Genomic DNA, 25,152 nt, shown 5'->3' on the forward strand with positions numbered 1-25,152 from the left:
AAATCGTTTATGCAAGTGTGGCCCTGCGCTTAGGGAAATCTCTCTCTCGAATCTCTCAACTCTCTCTAGTCAAGGACTTACTTTTCCCTGACTCTTTCTATCAGAGTTTATGATCTAGAGGAGTGAGATCAGAGTGTGGACATTTAGGGTAAAAGAGTACCTAGGGTGTAATTTCCTAGAGTGTAATTACCTAGACAATCTTCTCTCTTAAATATCACTCATCTTTTCCCCCATCCCTTTGCCTCCAAACCTCTGTTTCCGCAACAAAAATATCGCTCCAAGGAAGAGCTTACACAATGATAGGTATCTGTGTGGGAAAGGCTGGGACTGATCATGCAGGAGAACAGCAGAGACAGAGAGGGAATCCTGGCCGCCCACTTTTCTTGTTATCAATCACTGTTTGCCCTGCAGTGATGGGCTGGCGGAACACCGGCCAGTTAATTATGATTCTCTTCTCTGATCCCTCCCTGAATTTCGACATGATTCTTTGAGAAGTCTGGGTCAAAAGGTTTAAGGAAGAAGTCAAATTGTAAGTTTTTGTCAAAGGAAGATTATTATCCTTAAACAGAACCTTTGATATCCACAAAAATATGCACAGAGCCTAGTACATGGATTTTTTCCAAAAAAAGGAAATTTATTTTTTCAGTCTATTCCAAAAGCCCTAAATTACATTTTCCCGTAAGTTAATCTCCAGGAGGACATTCTCATCTTCCTTGGATCACCCTCTACTACCATCTCCTCTCTGGAGAGTCCTCTAAATGGTTAAAGAGAAGGCTAAACCTCATCTCCTCCTGCAATGATCTTTGCTATGTAGTTCCCCCTTTGTTTTTATCCCTATCCCATCTCCCCCAACCCTTTATTCTGGCACCAATGCGTCTAAAAAGTGGTAGAAAGTAGCTGAGGTTCCGGCATGTTCATCTTTATCTACTTTCTAGTCAATCAGAGAAATCAAATTATTTAACTGAATGAGCTCTGCTTTAAGAGGCTGAAGAATGCTGTCCAGTAATGTCACAGAGGATTAATTCAGTTTCTTTCCAACTTCTATCCTGGGGAAAAAAACAAAAACAAAAATGGAAGAAAACATCATGTATTCAGGTTTTCGCAGCTATAGGAGAGCTTTTTCCCATGAGAGTTGACATCTTTATTAAGAAAAAAAATCTCACAAATGCATGATGAGGTTATTAATAGTGTTATCTCAGGGGAGAAGAATCAGGTAATCTGTCTTAGTATTTTTATGTAACAAAGATGTACAATGTAAAAATAATTAGGAAAAGTTCATCAATTTTCAATCTGATAGGAAATATTGTTTTTAAAAATCACAGAAAACTCTTCATACAAATGCCACTACTAGCTTTTTCTGATGTGAACAACAGAAATTGTTATTCTTTCTTCAAGAGTTTAGGTCAAAAAAGGAAAGCCTGCTTTCTATGAAAAATGAGCTTCCAAAAGACAATAACAGTAATTCAGAAGAGGGTCCCTTTACTTTTGAATAAGACCACCCTACCCCAAATGCCCACGCTTCTCCCCTCTGGGCTTACCTTGTTCACAAGGATCAGAATACTGAATTGTTGCCTGTTCATCTGTGAAGTGAAATGGCATATATTATTGCATCGTGGGCCTCATACATTCGGAGAGAAAATCTTTCCTAAAAGCTACTGCTTTTCAGAGGATCCCTGCAGACCACGAGCATATTCAGAATTATAGGAAGGCTCCAATCACTAATATTTGCATGCTCTTGGTAAATTATTAATCATAGCAGAAATCTTGAGAATGGTTAGCCCTTAGAGAACAATGGTCCATATTGTTCTTTTGGTCTACGGATCATATCGTACAAAACCTCTCTAGTACAGAAGACTTTTTAAAATGGCATATAATTGAATTGAAATGTTTTAGGAGATTATATTATATAATTATGTGCTATTTGGCTTGAGAAGGAGTATTTGTAAAATTAAGAGAGAGATCATGAAGAATGAGGCAGAAATGTGTTGGGAGATGCAGGTAAATCTCAGCCCTCACCTGGTAGGTAGTAGTCATAGACCTTGACGGTTGCTGGTTTCAAGTTAGTGACCAACACACTTTGGCTGATGGTGAATGTATAGCTCTGAGTCTTTTTACTGAGCTGTGGGGAAGACAGACAAAATATCACAATACAACTAAAGTGAAAATAACACTCTATGTAATATGGAGGTCAAAAGACTCTTGTCTTCACACAGATTTTCTGAAACTCTTCTACCTGTCTCTTCTGACCTATGCCAGTCTTAAAGATATTGCCTCCTGCTGACTTTCTGGCTCTTTCTTCTTAGGATCTTACAGCTTCCTGGTCCTTCTGTAAAATTGTTCCCTCCATTCTTGGTCTACACTAACCCATTGCTCCTCCACTAAATTAATTGAAGTGGCCAAAGAGACTTCCATTTTACTCCAACAGCTTCATGCTCCCTATTGGTTTTCTCTCTTCATTCATGTCTCTGATCAGATTACATCTCTTGGAGAGGCCTTTCCTGACCAGCTTATTTTAAAATAGTCACATCCTGGGCTACCCCTACCATCACTCTTTATTCCCTTATCCTGAATAGCATTTATTACTACTGAAATCACTACTGAGCATGTGTGTGTGTACAAACATATATGTAATTTTTTAAAACTTGCAAATATCGTTTCTCTCCCATAGAATATCAACTCTAAGGATAGGGATCATGTCTATTGTTTTCATTGCTGCATCTCCATCACTTAGAAGAGTGTCTGGCATATACTGGTTGCTCAAGAAATATTTGTTGAATAAGTAAACAAATGGAGAATTTAAGACAATTGTATAAATTAATATAACAAGAAAACAAGTTTCAAGTTATAAATTTAGATATGGAGTTATAAACGCCTAAGAGGAAGAGATTTCCAAGATTCTTTTGGTACAATGCTTCTCAAAGTGTGGTCCAGGAACTCTCAGGGATCCCCAAGAGTATATCTGGGGGTCTGTAAAATCAGAATTATTTTTGGAATAATACTAAGACATTATTTGCTTTTTTCATTCTCATTCTCTTATAAGTGCAGAGGGGCTACGTGACGTGTAGTATTGCAACAGATCAAATGCAGAAACAGACAAGAGAATTTTACTGTCTTTACTTAAGCCAGATATTAAAGCAAAAAGTATAAAACAATCTGCTATTCTCAATTTTTTAATTTTGGAAAATACAGTTATTTTTCATAAAAGAGTTATTTAAATAAAAACGTAGTAAGCTTATTATTGTTATTTTAAATAAATTAATAAATATTTTAAGATTTTCTCAGTTTTAGTTTCTAATGTGATTAACATCAATAGATATAACCTACATCACCATAAGCAATTTGAGGTCCTCAGTAATTTAAGAATATAAAGGGGTCCTGAAACTAAAAATTTTTAGGACCACTGTTCTTGTCCATCATTTATTTACCATAAATATTTCAAGTAAATAACTAACATAAGCCAAAAGAAGGCTGGGATTGGTCTTAATAGCTGACCAAATGGAATCCAAGACAAAGATATACACACATGTATATAATAAGGGTAAAAAAAGGACAGTATATACTAATAAAAGGGAAATTGAATAAGAATATAAGTTCATAAAAATACACACAACTAATTATGTAGTTGCAAAATATATCAAGAAACAACTGGATCTGGCCCCGTGGCCTAGTGCTTAAGTTGGTGCACTCCATTTTGGCGGCCAAGGGTTTTGCTGGTTCGGATCCTGGGCACGAACAAGGCACTGATTGTCAAATCATGCTGAGGTGGCATACCACATAGCAGAACCAGAGGCACTCACAACCAGAACATACAACTATGTACTGGGGGGCTTTGGGCAGAAGAAGAAGAAGGGGAAAAAAAAAGACTGGCAACAGATGTTAGCTCAGGTGCCAATCTTTAAAAAAAAAAGAAAAAGAAACTAATAGAATTGCATAGAAAGATTGATAAATTAACAATTGTAATTAGAAATTTTAACCCACCCTTTTCAGAAACTGTTAGATCAAGCAGAAAAATAAGCAGAGATATCAAAGACATGAACAATAGAAATAATGATCTTGGACTTTCAGATCTAGATCAAATTTATACCTGAGAAAGGAAATAGACATTCTTTTGGAGTGCACACTGAACATTTCCCAAAAAACACCGTGAATTAGGTCATAAAAGAAACTTGAATATGTTCCAGAGGATCACTATCATGAAGACTACAATGCAATAAAATTAAAAATTAATAAGAAAAACATGGCTTTCAAAATCCCATGCATTTCCCACATCATGAAGGTATGGAACTAAATAGTAATGAAAAAAATTCTTGTCAAAAATTGTGGGACAGAGATAGAATGTACTCAGACGAAAACTCATAGTTTAAATTCATTAGAAAATAAGAAAGACTAAAAACAACAAAATTTAGATTCAACTTAAGAAGTTAGAAAAAGAGTAACAAAAAATATCTTTCCCCTTTCCTCCCATCCAAAATAAAGAAGAAAAGAAATAATAAAGACAAGGAAGAAATTAATGAAATAGTGCACAAATTCAACCAAACAAATAACAAAAAACAACAGAGAAGATGAATAAAACCAAAAGCTATTCTTATTAAATGTGAATAAGATTTTTCTCTGGTGAAACTGATCAGGAGAAAAGGGGAGAAGATACACAGAAAGGGGAAATAATCATAGATATAATTACAAACAGTGGCCTTTAGACCATTAGACTTGATATCTCAGATTAGCAGCTGACTGACAAATTTGGCTGGGTACACTGATGAGCAGGTCATTACAGTCTCAGGAATGGTATTGTGGAAATTGAAATTCCCAGGTTCTACTCCACCTTGGCCACTGACAAACATTGACTTAGACAAGCCATTCTTACTCTATTCCTTCAGGCCTCAGTCTCATGATATATAAGGAGGGCTGCTGGGTGAGACTCAAACGAGGTGTATATGAAAACATCATAAACTTTGCAAAGATTTTAAACAACTACATCATGATTTTAGGGTTGTTCCTGACAGCTCAACCAGAGTTGTCTCAAAAGAAACTATACAGGGCTCACTCAAAATAACAAACCCCTGGCTGCCTGGGAAAAAGAAAACCGCAATTAGAGGAATGAGCTGGTTTGGGGGCAGAGGGCTGCAAATGGATATTACTAACAACAGTAAATTTTAATTTGGGATACACTTGTCTGTCAGTTACACAATAAGGTTACCTTTGTTCCTTGTGTTGAATAGAATATGATGAAATAGGTATTGTAACAATTTGTAGAACATGACTAGTACTTGAGAATTTCTTGTTTTGTTGAAATGAAAGGTTACACAAAATAAGTATAATTAATATTAACATTAAATTAAAATAATATCAATAGCTAATGTTTATGGAGGGCTTACTCTACACCAGGCAGAGTTCTAAATATTTTCACATCTTGAGTCGTTTAATTCTTTCAATAGCTCTATGAGATAGATAACTATTTTCACCACTCCCACCCTCACTTTACAGCTGAGGAAACAGACATTCAACAACTTGCCCAAAGTTATGCAACCAATGATAGAACGAGGATTTTAGACCAGACAGTTGGCTTCAAAGCCCCTGCTATTAACCACTATGTTATACTCTAGAGCAGTCATATTGCAGGTGGCCACTGACCACTTCAATGTGCCCAGTCAGAATTGAGATGTGCCATAAGCATAAAATAAATACATCAAAGATGTATTTCAAAGATGTAGTAAGAAAGAAAATGAATGTAGATATCTCATTAACATTTTTGTATATTAATTATATGGTGAAATGAAAATATTTTGGAGACATAAGTTTCAATAAAATATATTATTACAATTAATTTTATCTGTTTCTCTTTACTTTTCAAAATGTGGCTGCTAAAAAGTTTTAAATGACATAGATGGCTCACATTTTGTATCTGTTAGACAGTGCTGCCCTGGAGGTGCATGAGGGTATTTTATGCTATACCAGCATGGAGGTAGAATTCATCATGTGCTTGTGGACTCATTCTCTCAGGTCCCTCATCCCTGTATTTGTGACACTAGTACATATAGATTAGAAGGGAAGTCACGAAGATACATTACCATCAGGCTCCTTGGTTCAGTTCCTGAATACCTACCTCTTCCAAGTAAATGTTAAGTGTGTCAGTTCCAGATTCAACCTTCTTCACCAGTGGTTGCTGGAGAAGCTGAATAAGAAAGGGGAAAAAAAGGAGACTGAGAGCCAGAGCCTTCCCTATCCCCTAGGGTAATCTTCCAAAGCTCTGTCATGATCAAGGAAACACTATATACTGCGGAAAAGGTAAGAAAAAGGGACCGAGACTATTACAGGTTCCATTTCATATATCTGATGCACCTTTGTGCATTTAGATAATACAACCATGAGTTGCATGCATATATATATATATAGATACACACACACACCATGATGATCATTTCATCAGCCTTTTAATGATAATGTTAGGTCCCCTTGGAGCTGGTTAAATGATGAAAAATAGAAGCTACTTACTAACTGATTGGTGCCGTCCATGGGACTGAACCCAGAAAGCATCTTCACTTCCACAATGGCCATATTGGAAGAGCTGCGACTCCCCACATAACTGAGGGCAAAAAGAAGGAGATCAGTGTGAGCCCATTACTTTCCCTCTCAGCACATTCTGCATGCCAAACACACACACACACACACACACCCCTCAACTCAGCTTTTATGATGCAGGTGCCCCCACCACCACCTCAGCTTTCCTCACCTTGTGTGAACAGTGAGAGTCAATGATCGAGGTGAAGTAGATAGCTCACACTTAGCTTTGCCCATTTCCACACTAAGATCAAAGGTCTCCACATTTTTAGGAGGGAGAATATTGTATCTCAGCACCGTCTAGTAGGAGGAAATAGATAACCAAATCAGAGTGGGAAGAACTTTAAAGATTGTGATGCTGGCCCTGATATCAGTTCCCCTATATTAAACCCAGCATAGATAGGGTTAAAATCAAAGCACTCAACCCCTTTCCCTGCTTACTCCCTGCCTTTCTAGCATCAGAATCCACCATGCCCCACAGAGGCAGACAACAAAGGACAGCCACCTGTGGATTCCGTTATCCCCTCCTCCTCATATCTATAAGCAGCCTCATAAATTCTAACCCAGGCTGGTGGGAAAGCTCCGACCAGCAGGGCCACAGGCTTCCCCCTCCCAACAAGCAGACACATTCCTTGCAAACTTTAAAACCCCTCGCCTCCCATCTTTCGGGGAGATGAGACAAATTTGAGGGCTCACTTTCGTCTCCCAGCTATGTCACCAGAAATAAAAACTTTTTCCTTGCCATAAGCCTGGTATTCCAGGTTTTTCTTGGCCCCTCTTCTGTGGCAGGTAAAGAACCTATGTTTGTAGCCAGTAACAATTGTACAGTTCAAACTCTTTCCTTACAAACAAGATAACAGAGAGAAGGTTCTACCAAAGGCAAAGATGCTCTCAGACTCTCCTTCCCGATGCACACTTGTTCTAATGGCTCTCTGCTTACCTGCACATAGATACACCCCTGGCCTGAGGCCTCCAATGTGTACACTCCAGGGACATTAGGCAGAGTTTCCTGCTGAAATACTAGCCGGTTTGCAGCACGAACGTTGAAAGTACGCTGGAAATTCTCAGTGGATTTTACAGCCAGGCTGACTTCCTCCGATGGCTTATAGGCAGTACTGGCATATTTGGCAAGAGCTTGGAGAGCAACTACAGTATCCTGAGGAAAACAATCAAGCATATGCTTACCATTTTATGAGCCATTGGAATTAACCTCAAACAACCCTATAACCTACACATCTCGCTGCTGTTTGCTAGCTTGGATGATACCTCTTCTAAGTATCTAAGAACCACATTCACCAATGCTGGGGAAGCTGACATAGAAATCACAATATCTTGCGTGTATAGAAAATCACCATCAAGTTACTATCAAAAATCCACAGGTCACTAGGCTAATCTCATATATCCATCTTCAGCAACCAAACGTTGCTTCAGAAGAGGCTGTTGTTAGAAGCAAGTGGATAATTGTTCAGTATCTATTTTGCATTTTCCTTATTTGGGGAAGAAACAGCAGTAACTTGATAGCCCTAGAAATTGCATGTTCTTCAAATTTATTTAACTGTGTAATAATCTTCCATGGCATAGTTAGAGAGCGTAATAGTGGATCCTTGGAAAATCCTTCCTTGCAGGCCAAGGCTTCTTAGCCATGTAACAATCTTTTCTTCATTTGGGAATAAGACAGATAAACTGTCACTAAGAGGGCATGGCGTCATGTAGTTTAAACCATTCCACTCTGAAAACATGATTTATATAAATTACAACTAGGAGAAAGAAAAAAAGAATGAAGTGTTCAACCAAATTGTCATATCTCACACTGCGTTATGAGAATTTCTACATGCTCAAAACTTTGTGAAATATCTACTACAGAATAAAGGAACTCCACTTCTTCCTATCCCATATGAAAAAGAACAGATGTATTTAGACATCACACTGTCATATAAAAACAGGAAGACAGGTAACTCACCCTGGGGAAGCTGTGAACAAGTTATACCTGTGCAACTCAACCATCTACAAACAACTGTGTGTCTACCCTCTGTGACCTGGAGCCAAGGAGGTCTTATTGCTTGGACATGTAAAAACAATTCAAGGAATGAGACTTCAACATCAGCTGAAAAACCAATGTGAGTGATATGTGACTTCTTGTAATAGCCAGGATTTTATTGAAAAACAATTCTGACATATATCTGTCACTGAGAGTTATAAACATTTCATCCACTGCTTTCTAAAATTGTATGTTGTAATTACTTAGGGCTCAGCAAGTAGAAGGAAGTCTTTACTGATTGGCAAAGAATTTCCCTGAAATAAGAAAGCATAGTACCATATAATTTTTAAAAATTCCTATTAAGCCATTACCATATTTAAGCTCGGGGCTCTTAACATCTTTACCAGACACTCCATCTATTAGAACCTGTTCATCTATGATTGACGCACACCTGTACTGGAGGATTTTGAAGCCAGCGATCAACAGCACCAGGGTTTTGGCTCTCTTGGCATTGGGAGCTACCACTTTTTAAAAATTATTGTTGTCTACTTCACTTTCACATAAAGGTATATGACCATAAGGTCATTTCACCATATTATCACTTCTAAGATCACAACTAATTTTCATGGAAGGATCATTAGATAGATGACATTGATTATTTACTTTGATCACCTATTGAAAAGCTCAGGTTGGATTCAATTAACTGTTTTGAATTGACCAGTCAATTGAAATATATAACAACGACAACAAAAAATCTGTTCATTCTTCCAGGTCTAATTTACATGTTACATCCTCAGTGAAACTGACACTCATTTCAATGAGTCAGAATATAATCACTTTGAGGACAAGAAATATATTTTCTTGTTTACTTCTGTATCCTCAATGACTTGGACATGGTAGGTATTTAATAGTATCTGTAGAACAAATTAATTAATGACTATTCTGTGATGATCTAAGATAATTTTTATGACATTATTTGAATTTATCATACAGTTCTACCCCCCCTTTTTCCCTCTTTTCCCCCACTAATTCAATTTCTTGTTACTCCTAACCTAGACAAATGAAACAGTCTCATGATCTCTTCAAATCCAGTGTCTCCCTCCTCTAAATCACCCCATATACCAAGTGACATATTAATCTTTCTGAAACAAAGTTAAAAAAATTAATAGCTCCTCAGAATTGGGAACAGACTTGAGCCTGATATGTAAGGCCCTTCATAATATGAACCTACCTTACCTTTCCAACTCATGTCTCAGTATGCTTCAGCTATACCAACTTTCCCAAAACCCATGCTATACTTTTGCAAATGAGTATCTCTAGTCACACCATTCCCTCTTCCTCTTAATAGCTGCCTACAGAAATTTTACATATCCTTTTACATCTACCTCAAATGCCATTCCCCTGTGAAGACTTTTCTTATCCCTCAAGCTGATGGTGAGCTCTCTCTCCCTTTTGAAATTCAATCATTTGCAGCTTTCTTATGTTATATAAGCAGATCCTGCTTTGTAATATATAGTACTTTTCCCAGCTTTCCTTCTAGATTGTAAACTTTTTTAGAGTAGAGGCTATATCTTATTACCTTTCCAATATCTGCAATAGTAGAAGGTATGCCATAAAATCTTGCTTTTATGCTTACAGACCCAATAATTGGCTTTCTAATTTGTTACTGTATAAATTTAGCCATAATTATGTATATTCTCTTTACATATGAAACACGGATCTCACGATGTTTCACACTCTATAAAGAAAGAACATTAAATGCATATAGTACTATTTATGTGCTCATATAATCCAATTTTATGAATCCTTCTATACATTTTTCAAATGATTTTTCTATATATATAGATAGAATTATAAGTCCCTTGCCCTAGAGGGCAAGGGCAATAGTTTTCCCTCTATCTCTACACAGGATCTAATCCTACCTGGTAAGTGGCAGTAGGAGAGCAGGCTATTTACCTGAGTGGAAGAGAAGCCCCCATAGGCATTGCGTTGCTTGGCCAACCAAGCCACTATGCCAGTGGCCTTGGCTATCTCCTTTTGAGTTAGGCTGGATTTGCTAAGCCAGGCCAACAATATATATGCTGTAAGTTCCACATCTACGGCCTGAGGCTGAGACCAAGGGCTGGCATTTGATGATGGAGTAGGTTTCTGGCTCCAGTGAATGGACTCTCCTATGAAGAAAGAAGCATAATTAGGAAGGTCTTGGAAGGAAATGACTTTCCCATATTCACCTTGTAAATGCTACACCTTAAAGAAGAGAAAGTACCAACCAAAAATTAATCATGTGTTAAGAAAAAATATTTCTCAGAATCTTCTGATTTATTCGCCATAATGTATACGCATGGATATGTGTGTGTGTGTGTGTGTGTGTGTGTATCCACACCTAATTACCCAAGGTAAAGCTGGGAGCACCAATAAATGCCTCCAATAATTATATGAAAACCACTCTTGTTAATTTATAAATTCTAACGCTAATGGAGATAGGTAAGTAAAAACGTCTTAGAAGAATCTTATGTATTTGGGGGCATTTTTTGGGCTTACAGAATTTTTATTAATTTTCAGCTTTTATTTATTTAATCAAAGGTTTAACATTTTAAGAATAATAAGATGTCAGAACACACACAAGAAGTCTAAGAAGCCATAGAGGAAATGCTAGTGAGGGTAAGCCAATAGAACATGAGACTAAATCAAAACTCTAAGACAGCCAAGATGACAGATAACTTGAAGACAAGAAGAAAAAAGGGAAATAAGAAGAGTGGAAGCTAGAAGATTAATTAAATATATGTTTAGAGATAACGAATAAATAACCAGTTCCATGACTAGAGTTGCCTATACACAGGCCGAAAACTACCCAGAGCCCATATGAAAGGACAACTCCACAATGACATTTGTATAAATGAAAGCTGAGATTAAATTTCTGTCTGAAATTATAATTTTAAAAACACAGCTAGATAAATAAAATGCATTAATATTTTATTTACAAGATCTGTTAGAATGTCAAATATTATTCTAAATAAATTCAAAGTTTTAAAAAGACCTTGAGAAATCTCTAAGTTTAAGTCTTACCATCAACCTCAGTAATCTCACACCAAAGAATTGTTCCATGTCTGCAAATGGGTGCTTCTACAACACCAGTAAGGTTTCTGACTAGCTTCTACTGTCTATTTTCTCTTTGTGTTAAAAGTATAACAATGCCTTTGAGGACCTACATGGGCTTTCCCACAAAACTCTCAACAATGATTTTATGACTTTACAACTTTTGCTAAAATGAATCCTAGAAATTAATATATGTAGGACTATGGAGAGTAGGGGAAATTATAGACAGCTCACAGTATATTTTTGCAACTTCAAAAAACTCCTAACGTGGCCAACATACCTGAGATGATAGCCTGTTGGTCTAACTTTTCAAGAAGAATGTTTCTGATGTCCATTTCCCCAGCCAGAGAAAAAGTGTACGCTAGTAGGGCCTGTGTGTAGAGACTGGTGGTGGAGGAAACAGAATTCTTGAGACACTGCAGACCCCGACTCACCATTGGGTCCTAAAAAGTGAAGGTGAAGATGGAATTTATAAGGTATTTCTTATAAAATAGCAAGTAATAAGAAAATCATCTATACCCTCCTTGAGTTTAAAAGGCTGAATAAAGACAAAATTCGGTGAATTTTTCTAGAAATAGGCATGATAAGAAGAGCATGAAGAGGAAGAGATAGAGAAACTCACATCTGGGGTCTGGCCCATCTCCAGCAATGCAGCTGTGATGTATGCAGCCAAGGAGGTCTCATCATCAACACCACCCTAGAGGGAAACAGGGAGACAGCAAGTCAAGGCAGCAGCCAGCACACGCAAGGATTGTGTGCAAATTGCAAAAAGCTGTCCCCTCTGAACGGATGAATTATTCAAAAAAAAAAGTGCTCCTTTCCACAGGCTGACTGCAGCCCCAAGCTTCTAGGATACACAATGAAGGGAGAACTGGCTGGACTTCAATAACTGCACAGCCTTAAACAGTGGCCTGCAAGAGGTAACAAGAGGTCTTCAGCTCTGAGTGGGCATTTAGGAAACCCAAACTAAAGGGGTTAGGAAGAATGAGAGGTAAAAAAAAAAAAGAAAAGAAAAAAAAGACGGGGGGAACAAGGAGAGAATCCTGTCTTCTCATATTCTTACTAAATCTGAGCTTCCTTAAAAGGATGTCCAGTCAGGCAGCACAAAGCCCAGCCTCTTCTCCAGAGGAGATTAGGTGACACCTTCCCTGTTTAATGCATTTCACAGAGAGATATTCACAAGTTTTAAAAAATATCTAAATTATTATCCTCACTCTCTATATAGGAAACAAACACTTAAAAAGGTTAAATAACTTGTTCAAGATTACACGGCTAATAAGTGGCAGGCCTGGGATTCAAACCCGGGGAGTTAAACTCTGGAGCTCCTGTGCCGAAACCACTAAGCTTGGCCACATAAGTGAGGGGTTTCTTAATAGACCGGCCGGCTCTGGTAAAAAGGAAGGAGGAAAAACCTCTGAGATCTTGTTTTAGTCAAGTCACGGCTTGTACTACTCCCAGGTGTATTTCACACAGTGAAAAGAGAAGAGAGAGACTTGGGGGCACTGAAAAGATTCTGCATAAGGAATACGAATGAATCTTCTACAGAGATTGTTTCTTCAATGTTCCAGATTTTTAATTCAGGTGCTGGAGCAGCAATGTAAATGACTTCTCTAGGAAAGTTGTTATGGATCTTTCTTTCACTGAGCATATTCTGAATTGAACAAGTTCTCCTGCAGCATCACCACCTCACCCTGTGTTTGTGGGGGATGCAGGTCGTGTAGCGAACGGGCGAGACCAGTGCCTCTGGAGTCCAACTGCTGCGATTCAAACCACAGTCCTACCACTCATTAGCACTGACCTTGGACAACTTACTTAATCTCTGCACCTTAGTTTCTTCATCAGTAAAATGGCATTAATAATGGTAAACTAGTACCTCATTCATGGATTTGCTGTAAACATTAAATAATATGAAATAAACAAAGTGCCTGGCAGAGAGTAGGTCCCTCGCAAAAGACACTATGCAGCCTGTTAGTCCTCACCAGAGCAAATGGCTCTGCTTCAGATTTAGAGAGAGAGAGAAGGCTCAGAGATCTTCTAGTACAGTGGTTCTCAAACTTTACCAAGTATTAGAATCACCCACAGGACTTGTTAACATACAAATTGCTGGCCCACACCTCAGAGTAGATCTGGGGTGGGGGCTGGAATTCGCATTTCAAACAAGTTTACAGGTGATGGTGATTCTGCTGATCTGGGGATCATACTTTGAGAACTATGTTCTAGTAAATATTCTCATTTTACAGATGTGGAAACTGAGGCTCTGACTGGTTAAGTATATTGATCAAGGTCACCCAGAGCCAGAGCTGAGACCTGAATAATACCAACTCCTAGGCCCTGGCTCTTTTGATTCTGCTCAGTCAGAGGAACAAGTCCCTCCCAGACACGGCGGTGGGCTGCAGGCCCCGGGCAGATCCGTACCTTCATCGCTGTGTGAAGGAGCTTTCCCACATTGGCATAGCAGCCGCTGGGGAGCTGGTTTCCTGCCATCCACTCCAGAGCATCCTGGATGTTCTTGTCATCAATGAAGATGAATTCTCGAGCTTGGCCAAAGCATTTGGTGACAAAGGCTGTCAGCCTATATGGGTAAAGAGGGAAATGTGGCATGAAGGAAGATTTCCAGGTGAGAGTGCAATATCTATAGCTTACTCTGGTATGTGGTTCCAGAAAGGGAGTTGAGGAAACATAATGCCATAGGAGGCCTGGAGAAGGGAGGCATTAACAGGCATTAATGGGGACAAGAACTGGGGAGGCATGAGGTGAGGGAGAAGCATGAGGGGCTTGACCATACATGAGGCTGAAATAAACAGTATGAAAGAGGTAGAGGATAGAGTGCAAGAAGGAATGGGGTTAAGGGGACAGGTAGAGGAATAGTTCCATAGGGTTCAGGAATTATGCTCTGGGGTACAGAACTCATTGGGAATTGGGCAATATTACCATGTGTTTCCATTTCCATCCTGCTCCCCAAAGGCACTGTATGAGCCATTGCTGTGTTTGTACATTAGCTCCTTCTGGTACCCTGGGAAGCCAGATGTAGTTTTAGATCACAGTGACAACTTCAAAATACACCCCATGGCTTTCAAGGATGCAGGACACTTCATGGGAAAACATCTCTATTTCTTATTAACGTATCATAGGCCCTAGAGAAGGTGTTTAAGAAGAAAGATCGAACCAACTCACCTATCTCCAGGAAACCCACTGCCCGAGACCTGATTTCCTCAGTCAGCAACCCTGACTTCTGCAGGTACTGCAAGACATAGATGATGGGAGCAAACAAGACCATGTTCTGCTCCCCACAGCCACTTGGCATCTGCACCAGATTGTCTAGGTTCTTCAGGGCTGTGCCCATAATGTCTCCTAGGATACAAAAGGAGAGAAAAAAAAGGTGATGGTAGAAGAAGGAACCCTTAAGAATTATTATCCTGGGGCTGGCCCCATGGCCGAGTGGTTAAGTTCGCGCGCTCTGCTGCAGGTGGCCCAGCGTTTCGTTGGTTCAAATCCTGGGCGCGGACATGGCACTGCTCATCAAACCACGCTGAGGCAGCGTCCCATATGCCACAACCAGAAGGACCCACAACCAAGAATATACAACTATGTACTGGGAGGCTTTGGGGAGAAAAAGGAAAAAATAAAATCTTTAAAGAAAAAAAAGAATTATTATCATTCATTTAACAAACATGTATTAGCTATTATTTAGTGTATACCTACTCTCCAGCCTGGGAGACAACAATAAGTCAAACACAATCTCTACCTCTAAGAGCTCATAGTCAGAGAGGAAAACAATTATAATACATTACAATTAAAATTCATTATAAACAATCATAAAATAGTACCATAATATTAGGTATGTACAAGGTGCTAGAGTACACAGTGAGGTACATAGGCCACTAAGGGAAGTCACTGGAGCTGATGAGTGATGCAACAAAACCCACGATACTTAAACTCAATCTCTTAAGTTCCTCCACTGCATATAAATACATCACCCTCCAAATCACCAAGTCTCTCCCAAACACACACAATCCTATACTCATTTCCAAGTCATATCTACCGACCCCTACATGTACTTCATAAGCCAGTAAGCTTGACATAAGTTACTCATGAACATCTGGATTTTAGTCATCAAGTTCAATTCAAATGTGTAAATATGTACTGAAAGTCAACTATGTTGCAGGAACTGTACTAGGAATAGTCATGAAGAGGACATGGCCCTTGTCCTCAGGGAGCTCACAATGCAGTGTGGAAGACAGACATAGACAGCATGCTATGATACAATAAGATGAGTGCTATACCAGAGGTATGAATCAAATACAATCAAAATGGAGAAATTTTAACCTGGAAGGAATCTTGGTAGAGGGTTAAGAGTAAAGAAAGAAACTAACATTTACAGGGCTCCTACTATGTGCCAGATATAGTGCTGAGAACTTGATATTATATTTAATCTTTACACCAGTCCTAAGATAGGTTATTATCATTGTCTTACAGAAGGGAAAAGAAGGAGCAGAATTGTTCACTAACTTATTCAAGGTCATGTGGCTCATAAATGGCAGAACTGGGATCCTAACCCAGTTTAATATACTTTTCAAACTCACCCTTTTCTATTTGTTCCCTCCTTGTCCAAAGGAGTGAAATGTCCTGCCTACGTAAATAAGGTTGAATCTTCCCCAAATGATACTCAAATAGATAAATTCCTCATTTTCTAAATGGTTGTTGCAAATATTTTGTCTCCCCTCCACCCAATTTATAGACCACCTAAATTTAAATACCTATTAAGCTTCAATGACCTTTAACTTCCTTCTGCCCAGACTCCTTTCTGTTTTTAACCAGAACATAGTCTGTCTAATCCTGTCTGTACTGTTACCTATAGGCTGTACTTGTCCACTATATAAAATAAGCTCTTTTTCCTTCATCATTTCTAATCTACCACACCTTCCTCAGATAGGTCCACATGCCCAACCCCACTCCTCACCTTGGCAGCCTCCCACCCCATTTTTTCCTTTTTGAGCCAAGAATTTCTAGCTGCTTACCCAGAACAGTAACATAAGCCTTGGTTGAATCAGGAACAACATCCACAGGGATCTCCAAGGAGATGGATTCTGAAGCCACTTTTCCTGCGAGAGCCAGAGAAAAGGCAAAAATAGTGAGGTTGTCAAAATGAAACCATAGAAAAACTTTCCATAATCCAGGGTTTTCTGTACCCAGTGCTTTCTGTGGGATGGAGGCAAATTTTTTTAACCTATTCATAGAGATTGTTGGTGAAAATAAATTTCAAAGAGAGCCATAATTGTGTTTTACATTTTCTTTCTTCATCCTTTCTCCCAACTAACTGGCCCTGTTTGGGATGGCACCCCTAGACTCTCCTATCCCTTCGTGTCCCGTATGTCCCTCCTTTTGCCTAAGAAAATCTCCTGTTGTCTAAGGGAATTCTCACTACCAACCCCTCTCTGTGCTCACCCACCTTTTGGGCACAGCAATGAGCTGTGTGTCTTCTCCACGAGAACTCCTTCAGGCTGAAGTGAAGAGAGGCATGGATGGGTGAAAACAATGAAGATGAACGTCAGGGCAGGTGGCAGTGAAGAAACAGGAAGAGGGAAGGAAATGGGGAGAACAGGCCCTCCCTGTGCCCCCAGGATTTTCTCAGAGCTGGAGAGAACAGAGCTTCTCTTCGAAACTCAGGAGGACTCCGTTTCAATCAAGGGAGGGGCCTCTCAGTAAAATTCTTTCTGGGCAAGAGCTAGAACCAAGGACAAGTTTAGGAAACTTCTAAGAGGGAGGATTGACGATGGGGTTCATGATAGGATAAAAAAGCAGCTAATGATGACATCATGGATTCTAATAAGAGAAACTAACATTCATTGAGTATCTACAAAGCACCAGGCACCGTATTAGGCACGTTCATGTAACCATAACCATCAGTATTGGTTAAGCAAACAGTTAAGGGCAGAAAAGGGCCAAGGAATGGGAAAGGTGAGCTACCTGATTGGAGTTGGAGTAAGACTGCTGTGAGAGACTCACTGGTATGGTTAGACACACACTGAACATCCCTGGGTTGGTTGCTGTCTCTGCCTCTGAAGCTAGGCCCACAGAATACTCACCTTGACCAGAACTGGTTTGATGAGTGTGTCACTCCGGCCCTTTTCTGGAACAAACCCCTTCTGGCCCCCACAGAGTTCATTGCTGTCCAGAATCTTAGTACTAATAGTAAAGTTTACATGACCTGAAAACAAAGAAAAAGAAAGGACGCATTAGCTCTATTCCCAGAGGTACCAATGAGGTCCCTTTCCATCCAGACCAGTGCTTCTTAAACTTAATGGCATATAAATCACCTGCAGATCTTGTTACAATACAAACTCTGATTCAGTAGACCTGGGGTGGGGCCTATAGTCTAAAGTTTTAACAAGCTTCCAGGTGATGTCAATGACACTGGTCCAGTGTAGTAGGCAGCCTCTACTGGCTCCCAATGATCTCTGAATCCTGATATATGTGCTGTTCTGCAATCCCCTCTCAATGAGTGTGGGCTGGATATAGTGACTCACTTCTAAGCAAGAGGATAGGGCAGAAGTAATGAAATGTCTTTTCTGAAATTAAGTTATAAAAAAGACTGCATTCTTTGTCTCAGGTGCACTCTTTCTCTTGAACCCCTTCCTCTGGAGGAAGCCAGCTATCATGTCACGAGGCAGCCCAGTGGAGAGAGGCCACTTGCCAACAGCTGAGGCCAAGAACCACAGCCTCAGTATAACAGCCTGTGACGAAAAGAGGCTTTGGAATGAGCTTGGAAGTGGATCAAAGGATCCTAGTCAAGTCTTCAGAGGAGAACACAGCTCTGGCTGAAGCTTGACTAGAACTTGAGAGACCTGAGCCAGAGGCACTCAGCTAAGCCATACCTGGATTACTGACCCACAGAAACTGTGTGATAATAAACATTAGTTCTTTTAAGCTGCTAAGTTTTAGGGTAATTTATTAAGCAGCAGTCGATAACTAATACATCTGAAGACCATACTTTGAGTTGTAAGGATTTAATCCAAGAGCAAATGATATTTGATAGGGTTGTTGTGATGATTAAATGAGTTAATATACATAGAACAGTTAGATAGTGCCTGGCCCACAGTAAGCGTTGGATTAGTAACATGACCATATATCCCTTGTCCCGGCATAAATATCAAAAGCTCCCCCTTTCACACTCAAATAGTCCAGTCTGGATAATTTTTTGGTCATCTATCAAAGAGTATTTCTTTATTTATTTATAACATAAACTTAGGAGGGGGGAAACAGTGGCAAATAAAAAGAAGAGGAAAGAAGAAACAAAGCAAATGCAGCAGAGAAAAGGGTAGAGTTCTCAATCACTGAGCTTTCGCTCTGTGCTTTCCTTGCCCATCTACCAATTCCTTCTGTTACCTAATTTGACAGCTGTGATATTCCAGTGATAGGTTTTTGCTTCATCAGCACAGAGACAGCTGGAGGCCTGAGAGTCTGTCCACGATTCCACCTGGTACTCATCTGATTTAGCCAGGTTAGTCTGAACCTGAAGAGCATATTTAAGAGATAAAGGGTATGAGAAAAGGAGATGGCACATAGAGGCTTAGGAAAATTTGGGGGTGGAGACACTGACATCTCATCACTTTCCCAGGGAAAACTGGTATTCTTCCAGTTTAGGGACAAAATTATGGTGAGGGGCTGTGGTTCCAGGGCTGACATTTGCTTCTTGTAACCCCAGCTCTTACCCTGATGCAGTTCTTTAGATAATTGAAGATGGTGGCAGTAAGACGAAAGGATTCTCCACGAACTACTGAGTAGGGGAGAGTCAGATCAACAAAGAATGGCTTGAAAGCAGTTAGTCCCATAGTGGGTGAAAGACCAAAGCCGCTGGACTGGGAGGTGCAAAAAGTCATGGCTTTCCACTCAGTGATGGTATCAGGAACTGTGACGTGGACAGCCTCCTTCCCTGAGTTACTGTGAGAACACAAGAACCCAGGTGAGGCAGACAGCAGGAGAACTAGAGCATTTGGGAATTAAGCTACAAATTCATCTACAGAAGTGAATTTTTTTTGTTGTGCATGGGTGAAAAAGCAGAGGCAACTGAACTGGAGGAACTTGTGAATCTCAGAGTGTGAATCTTTGGGTGAATGAGGATGTACAAATATGGGAGAAGGGGGATGACGGAATCTGGGGGTGGAGTATGTGTGGGTGGGCACCTGTGTGCAAAAATATCTGAAAAAGGGACCAGTGCCCTCTGAATCTGTGATGCACTGTGTAAATGTGAAGATGGGTGAATTTGTTTTGAGTGATTGTATATGTTTGTTTAAGAATTCAGGGAAAGAAACAGGTTTCCTTACCCCTACTAAACTTTCTTGGCTTGAGAATTAGATTCATTAGAAATTATTTGATTTTGAGTTCTCTGCTGACTCCACACTGTATAATCTTGCTGTACCTTTGAGGCATCACTTACCCAATAGGAAACAGGTCCCAGAGCCAAGTCTCCGGGAAGTACTGGCGGACCTGAGAATCCTCTGACTGAAGTGATGAAGAGGATGACTCAAAAGCCACTGGACGAATTTTATCACTTGCTAAAGAGACCAAGAATAAGGGACTTTTGGGAAACAGAAGACTTCTGTTGTGAGATAAATTGAGGCAGAGGGACTATCAGCAAGAAATTCAGAGGAAAGCAGAGAACATTCAGTCAGACACAAGGAAAAAGGACCACTGAGGAACCGACTAGTCATAATGCCATCAGGAGGAAGTGACAGACAAGGAGGCTTGGCCAGGGAATGAATAGACAAGGACTTCAGGCTTCAAAAGCACCCCCCAGAGAGAGGGGAAACCGCCTGCCTCTATGACCCACAACCCATTGTCATTCTAAGGCTAGAGACTCAGTGCAAGAACAGGAAGCAAAGAAGGAGCTTTAGGACTTCCATGATTCTAAACATCTCAGTGAATTCATAAGCCACAGAGGTAGCTTACCTCCTCCTGTTACCATGCTGTATTCTGGAGACCAGTAACTGCAATCCACTGGCTTCTTGATTTTGGCATTAGACAGAATTTTCAGGCCCATATCCTGATAGGCACCAAAGAGACCAGAGAATTAAGTGTTAAGTCCCCTCCTTTACTACAAGGGCTACAGCCTAGGAATTCTACCCTCAAAGGGTTGAACCAAAACATTCTTTTCCTATTAATTATGGTTAACAGGAGACTGGTGGTTATTACCTAATATGCAGCATCAAGATTGGTTCACTTCTGTTCCTGCTAGTGTGAAGGGCTTTCAATTAAACTTATTTCATTGTGTGATCACTACAATAAGTCTAGTTAACATCCAACATCATACATAATTACAAAAAAAATTTTTTTCTTGTGATGAAGACTTTTAAGATCTATTCTCTTAGCAACTTTCAAATATGCAATGCAGTATTATTAACTATAGGCACTGCGCTGTACATTATATCTGCATGACTGACATTCTATAACTGGAAGTTTATACCTGTTGACCACAGTCACCCATTTGACCCACCTCCCACCTCTGGCAACCACCAATCTGTTCTCTGTATCTATGAGCTTGTGTTTTTTTTAAGATTCCACATATAAGTGAGATCATATGGCATTTGTCTTTCTCCATCTCACTTATTTCACTTAGCATAATATCCTCAAGGTCCATTCACATTGTCGCAAATGACAAGATTTCATTCTTTGTCATGGTTGAATAGTATTCCACTTATTTAATTGTTAAACTTGTTCAATGCTTCTTCTAATTATTAGTCACTGTGTTCTTGTTATTTGATTTAGACACTGAAATTTCTGAGGAGAGGGACCATATCAACTCAGTCAATTCAACAAAAATACACTGAGCATTGTGATGGATTAGGCATTAATGAGAATAAAAAACTGAACAAGACATGGTACTTGACCTCAGAGACCTCCTGGTCAGACTTGGGCCACAGCGTCCCAAATTTTTGCTCATAAAATAGGTGTATTATTTTTAATAATAATGATAAGAGACCTCTGGTGTACCTTTTCTTTCTCCTTCTTGACTGATCCCATGGAAATCAATATTTGGGGACCACAGAGAGAGGAGGACTACGTGTACAGCCTCTCACAGTGGTTCTCTTCCAATGCACCTAGGCAACTTCTTCAAGCATAAAGACCAAGAGAGACTACCTTACGTATCAGGAGTTTCTTTTAAGATTTCATCCCTGTCTGTGTCCATATGAGTCTCTTTGCCTTTTCGATATGGACTTTTCTTTCCCCCCTCCCACCACCATTGTTTCTATAAGAACAAAATGGGTAAGAACATCTACCTGGAAAAACCCAAAAAGGTCCGTGCCTTCAGTGAACCAAGGCCTCCGTATAATCTGATGCTCGCTCCAACGCCCCACAGACATCGGCCTAATGAGGGGTTGAGGAAAGTCCCACGGACCAGACGCTGGACATTCATCATGTTCAGCCACCTGATAGGGGTAGTAACCATGCCAGAATGGGAATATCCCATAGACCTGAGATAAGAGAGGATAAGGAAATAAACCATCAATACAGTGAAATCAGTTGAGAAATTTCTTTCAGATTCTGGTGCCACAATTCACTACTCCTGCATTATTTCTCTTCATTAGTCCAGAATTCTTCCTATTCCACCATAACCCCTTCCTTACTTTTAAAATTTTAACCTTTACCTCCCCTTTTTGCATAATCTGTCACTCTTATCTCCTATTTCATCTTCTTTCCTTATCTCCATGTCTATATTAACCATTCCTTTCTCATACCATCATTTCTACCTTCATTTCCATACCAGTTTTTCTACCACTTTATGCTGGTCCACTATTTCCCTAAGACTGTCTTTCCCACTCCCTGAAATCCATTTCTTATTCTAAAGCAGTCAATTGTCTTTGCTAACTCCTTCTTCCCATCCAATTAGCAGACTACTCACAGAGCTGTTGCTCAGCTCTCTCTCTGGTCTAAGTAGTAAGACACTCTCATCTACGGCCCGGACTGCACACAGGGAACCAGGAGCTGCCTGAAGCTGTAGTTCCACATCTGCTCCTGGAAGCTGCTGGGAAGAGGAGAAGCCAAGGGAAACCTGGGGAAGGGAAAAGTATAACTTGAAGATCAGGTCAGCCTGGAGAGGAGGAGAAAAAATGTAATTTGGGTTATCAGCTGATAGGCCCCAACTATGGTATCCAGCCCACTCTTCACTTTCATACTGATTTTCGTTTGTAAAGTGTAGCCCTTTACAACCAGTGTCTTAAGATAGAGTTGTAAAAAGTGAGCAGCACAGTAGAAGGATGTAGAAAGTTTAAAACACAAAAAGTAGAAAGAAAGAGAACATATGGAATAGTTATATTTGGAATAGCTATATATGTGCTTTCCCAGCATGACTTTTTAAAAAGAAGGAGGAGATAGATTTCAACAAAATGTACTAAAGATATAAACACAATACAACATCCAACTTCAATATTATCTTCTCATTTCCCTGCCCCTGCCTTATCTCCAACCCCAGCATATGCAAGATCTCACGCTACACCCAGATCTTTTCTTCACCCTCCTCAATTGCCGTTTTACCTGATTGTCAAAGCATAGCTCTACTGAGAACTGAACTTTGTCAGCTATAACACCTCCAGTGGGAAAAATGGCATAGATCACCAGGGAAGGATCAGGGGCTAGTCTGGAACTGAAGGTCAGTGAAAGAGAGAAGGAGCCTTTCAGTCCTGCAAGAGAAGAGGGAATATACAGGGGTGAGAGTGCACACCCACCTACCGATGACATCCAACATGTGTTTGCACTTCTCGCTGGGCCAGATGCAGGCCTCATGGTGCAAGTTACTTCTCATTTTCCTATTCTTCTATGGTTATTGTTAGTGTTCTCTTCTCATTGTTTCTACTTATAAGACCTGTTTCCTGGAAGTTCAAAATATCCTTTTTTCTTCTAACAGAAGCATGAACACTCACCTTTCTTCTTAGAGTTCAAGTGTTTCTGCCCCTCCATCTCCAAATTTCCTTTCCCTGTTAACTAAAGAAGAGAAAAAAATCATCAACAGCACAGTAGTTATGGGAATTTAGACTTGACCCTGCTTCTGGAGCATCCCTGCATCTCTCTATAACGAGACATTCCTTTCACAGTTCCAGAGCCTGGATCAATACTTCATGGAGCATCTTTTGCTTGTCAAATGTCGGACGCTGCCAACAGTCCTGATGACTCTTCCTCCACCTAAAATCCACCCTTACAACCTTTTTTTATTATCACTTAATTCAAAATGCAATGAAAGTGAGTGTACCTTAAACTGTCTTGAGTCCTCCTGACATTTGACTCTCTGGAGGAACAATCTCCTTTTCTAACTCTCCCTTCCTGTTCACTCTCACTGGAAACTAAATTCAGTGAAATTGTTTCTAAGCGAGCTGTCATCTCAGACTCCAGTCATGGGCTGCATGGCCGGCTTCTCAGACAGCCATCTGACACTCAGCCCTTCCACACGGATCAATCCAACTCTGCTTTTCTCCTGGGCCTCCCCACACTTCTGTCCTGAAGACAGGGCCTGCATTATCACTCTGACTTGCTATTTTCCACCTACACCTCCTCATTCTGTTGTGTCAGGATGATTGTTTCAGCTTGATGAAGACACTGAATGATAGTAGACACTGGAATGATTCAGTGGGGAGAAAGTCTCAGAGACTTTGAGAAGATACGAGAATAAAGAGACTCTCGACCATCAAACCTCAGGTTTACATGAGTCTAATTCTTCACTATCACCAAGGCCACCAGCAAAGCTGCTTATCTTTGTATATTTCCTTCAGGCTACAAATTGTGATTTTATTCCTCCAACAAGGCTGCTATCAATGTTAATTTTAACACTATATCATCTATTAAAAGTATTGACCAAGGAAACACAGAATGAAATTTATTCTGACTCCTATCCCCTCCTCACCTTCCCTCCTACTCACCCACCCAGCTCCCTTTCAGCCCTGGCCAGCAACAGTTTTTTGTTAATTCTTTGTTTTATTTCCTCACACAATTTCCCTGGGCTCCTTCTCACAGTCTCTTTATTCTTCATTTGTCCCCATCTTTTATACCTACGCCGTGCAATACAGTAGCCACTGGCCACATGTGACTACCAAGCCCTTGAAATGGGCTAGTTCAAACTGCTTTAAAATAAAATACAGGGGCCGGCCCAGTGGCGCAGTGGTTAAGTTCGCACGTTCTGCTTCGGCAGCCTGGCGTTTGCTGGTTCGGATCCCCAGTACAGACCTATGAACCACTTGTCAAACCATACTGTGGCAGGCACACAGACGATAGCTCAGGGCTAATCTTCCTCAAAAAAATAAAATAAAATAAAATATATATTTTGAGTTTCAAAGAGTTGAAACTTAGCTGAAACAAAGAATGTAAAATATCTATTTTAATAATTTTTATATTGATTTCACGTTAAAATAATCATATGCTCGATATATTAGGTTAAATAAAAAAATTTTAAAAAATAGTTTCAACTTTTAACTTTTTTAATGTGGCTTCTAAAAAAATTTTTTTTTTATAAAGTTTTTTTTTTTTTTTTTAAT

At 39.8% G+C, this 25,152-nt stretch overlaps 1 protein-coding gene across 4 annotated transcripts in view; it reads right to left on the reverse strand.

Annotated features, from left to right (window-relative positions):
• Positions 1-246: 246 nt before the first annotated feature.
• The window catches only part of A2ML1 (alpha-2-macroglobulin like 1), a 79,470-nt gene continuing 54,564 nt past the window's right edge, over positions 247-25,152 (reverse strand). For 2 of the 4 annotated variants that reach the window (XM_046663420.1, XM_046663431.1), the window contains 24 exons: positions 23,551-23,611; positions 23,165-23,310; positions 22,533-22,682; positions 21,910-22,104; positions 20,582-20,675; positions 20,070-20,187; positions 19,345-19,573; positions 19,019-19,145; positions 17,719-17,840; positions 17,082-17,133; positions 16,651-16,734; positions 14,807-14,983; positions 14,564-14,645; positions 14,048-14,204; positions 12,255-12,329; positions 11,913-12,075; positions 10,493-10,707; positions 7,499-7,714; positions 6,731-6,858; positions 6,493-6,583; positions 6,104-6,172; positions 2,017-2,119; positions 1,539-1,580; positions 248-1,041 (listed from right to left, as the gene is read on the reverse strand). In XM_046663420.1, the coding sequence (XP_046519376.1) occupies positions 1,019-1,041; positions 1,539-1,580; positions 2,017-2,119; positions 6,104-6,172; positions 6,493-6,583; positions 6,731-6,858; positions 7,499-7,714; positions 10,493-10,707; positions 11,913-12,075; positions 12,255-12,329; positions 14,048-14,204; positions 14,564-14,645; positions 14,807-14,983; positions 16,651-16,734; positions 17,082-17,133; positions 17,719-17,840; positions 19,019-19,145; positions 19,345-19,573; positions 20,070-20,187; positions 20,582-20,675; positions 21,910-22,104; positions 22,533-22,682; positions 23,165-23,310; positions 23,551-23,611 (2,919 nt within the window). In that variant the 3' untranslated portion in view covers positions 248-1,018. Of the gene's footprint in view, positions 1,047-1,538; positions 1,581-2,016; positions 2,120-6,103; positions 6,173-6,492; positions 6,584-6,730; positions 6,859-7,498; positions 7,715-10,492; positions 10,708-11,912; positions 12,076-12,254; positions 12,330-14,047; positions 14,205-14,563; positions 14,646-14,806; positions 14,984-16,650; positions 16,735-17,081; positions 17,134-17,718; positions 17,841-19,018; positions 19,146-19,344; positions 19,574-20,069; positions 20,188-20,581; positions 20,676-21,909; positions 22,105-22,532; positions 22,683-23,164; positions 23,311-23,550; positions 23,612-25,152 lie in introns of all 4 variants that reach the window. The other 2 variants (XM_046663405.1, XM_046663409.1) reach the window with 2 other exon arrangements.

This window comes from Equus quagga, chromosome 1 (genome assembly GCF_021613505.1).
Source record: "Equus quagga isolate Etosha38 chromosome 1, UCLA_HA_Equagga_1.0, whole genome shotgun sequence".
In the NCBI taxonomy this organism is placed as follows: domain Eukaryota; kingdom Metazoa; phylum Chordata; class Mammalia; order Perissodactyla; family Equidae; genus Equus; species Equus quagga.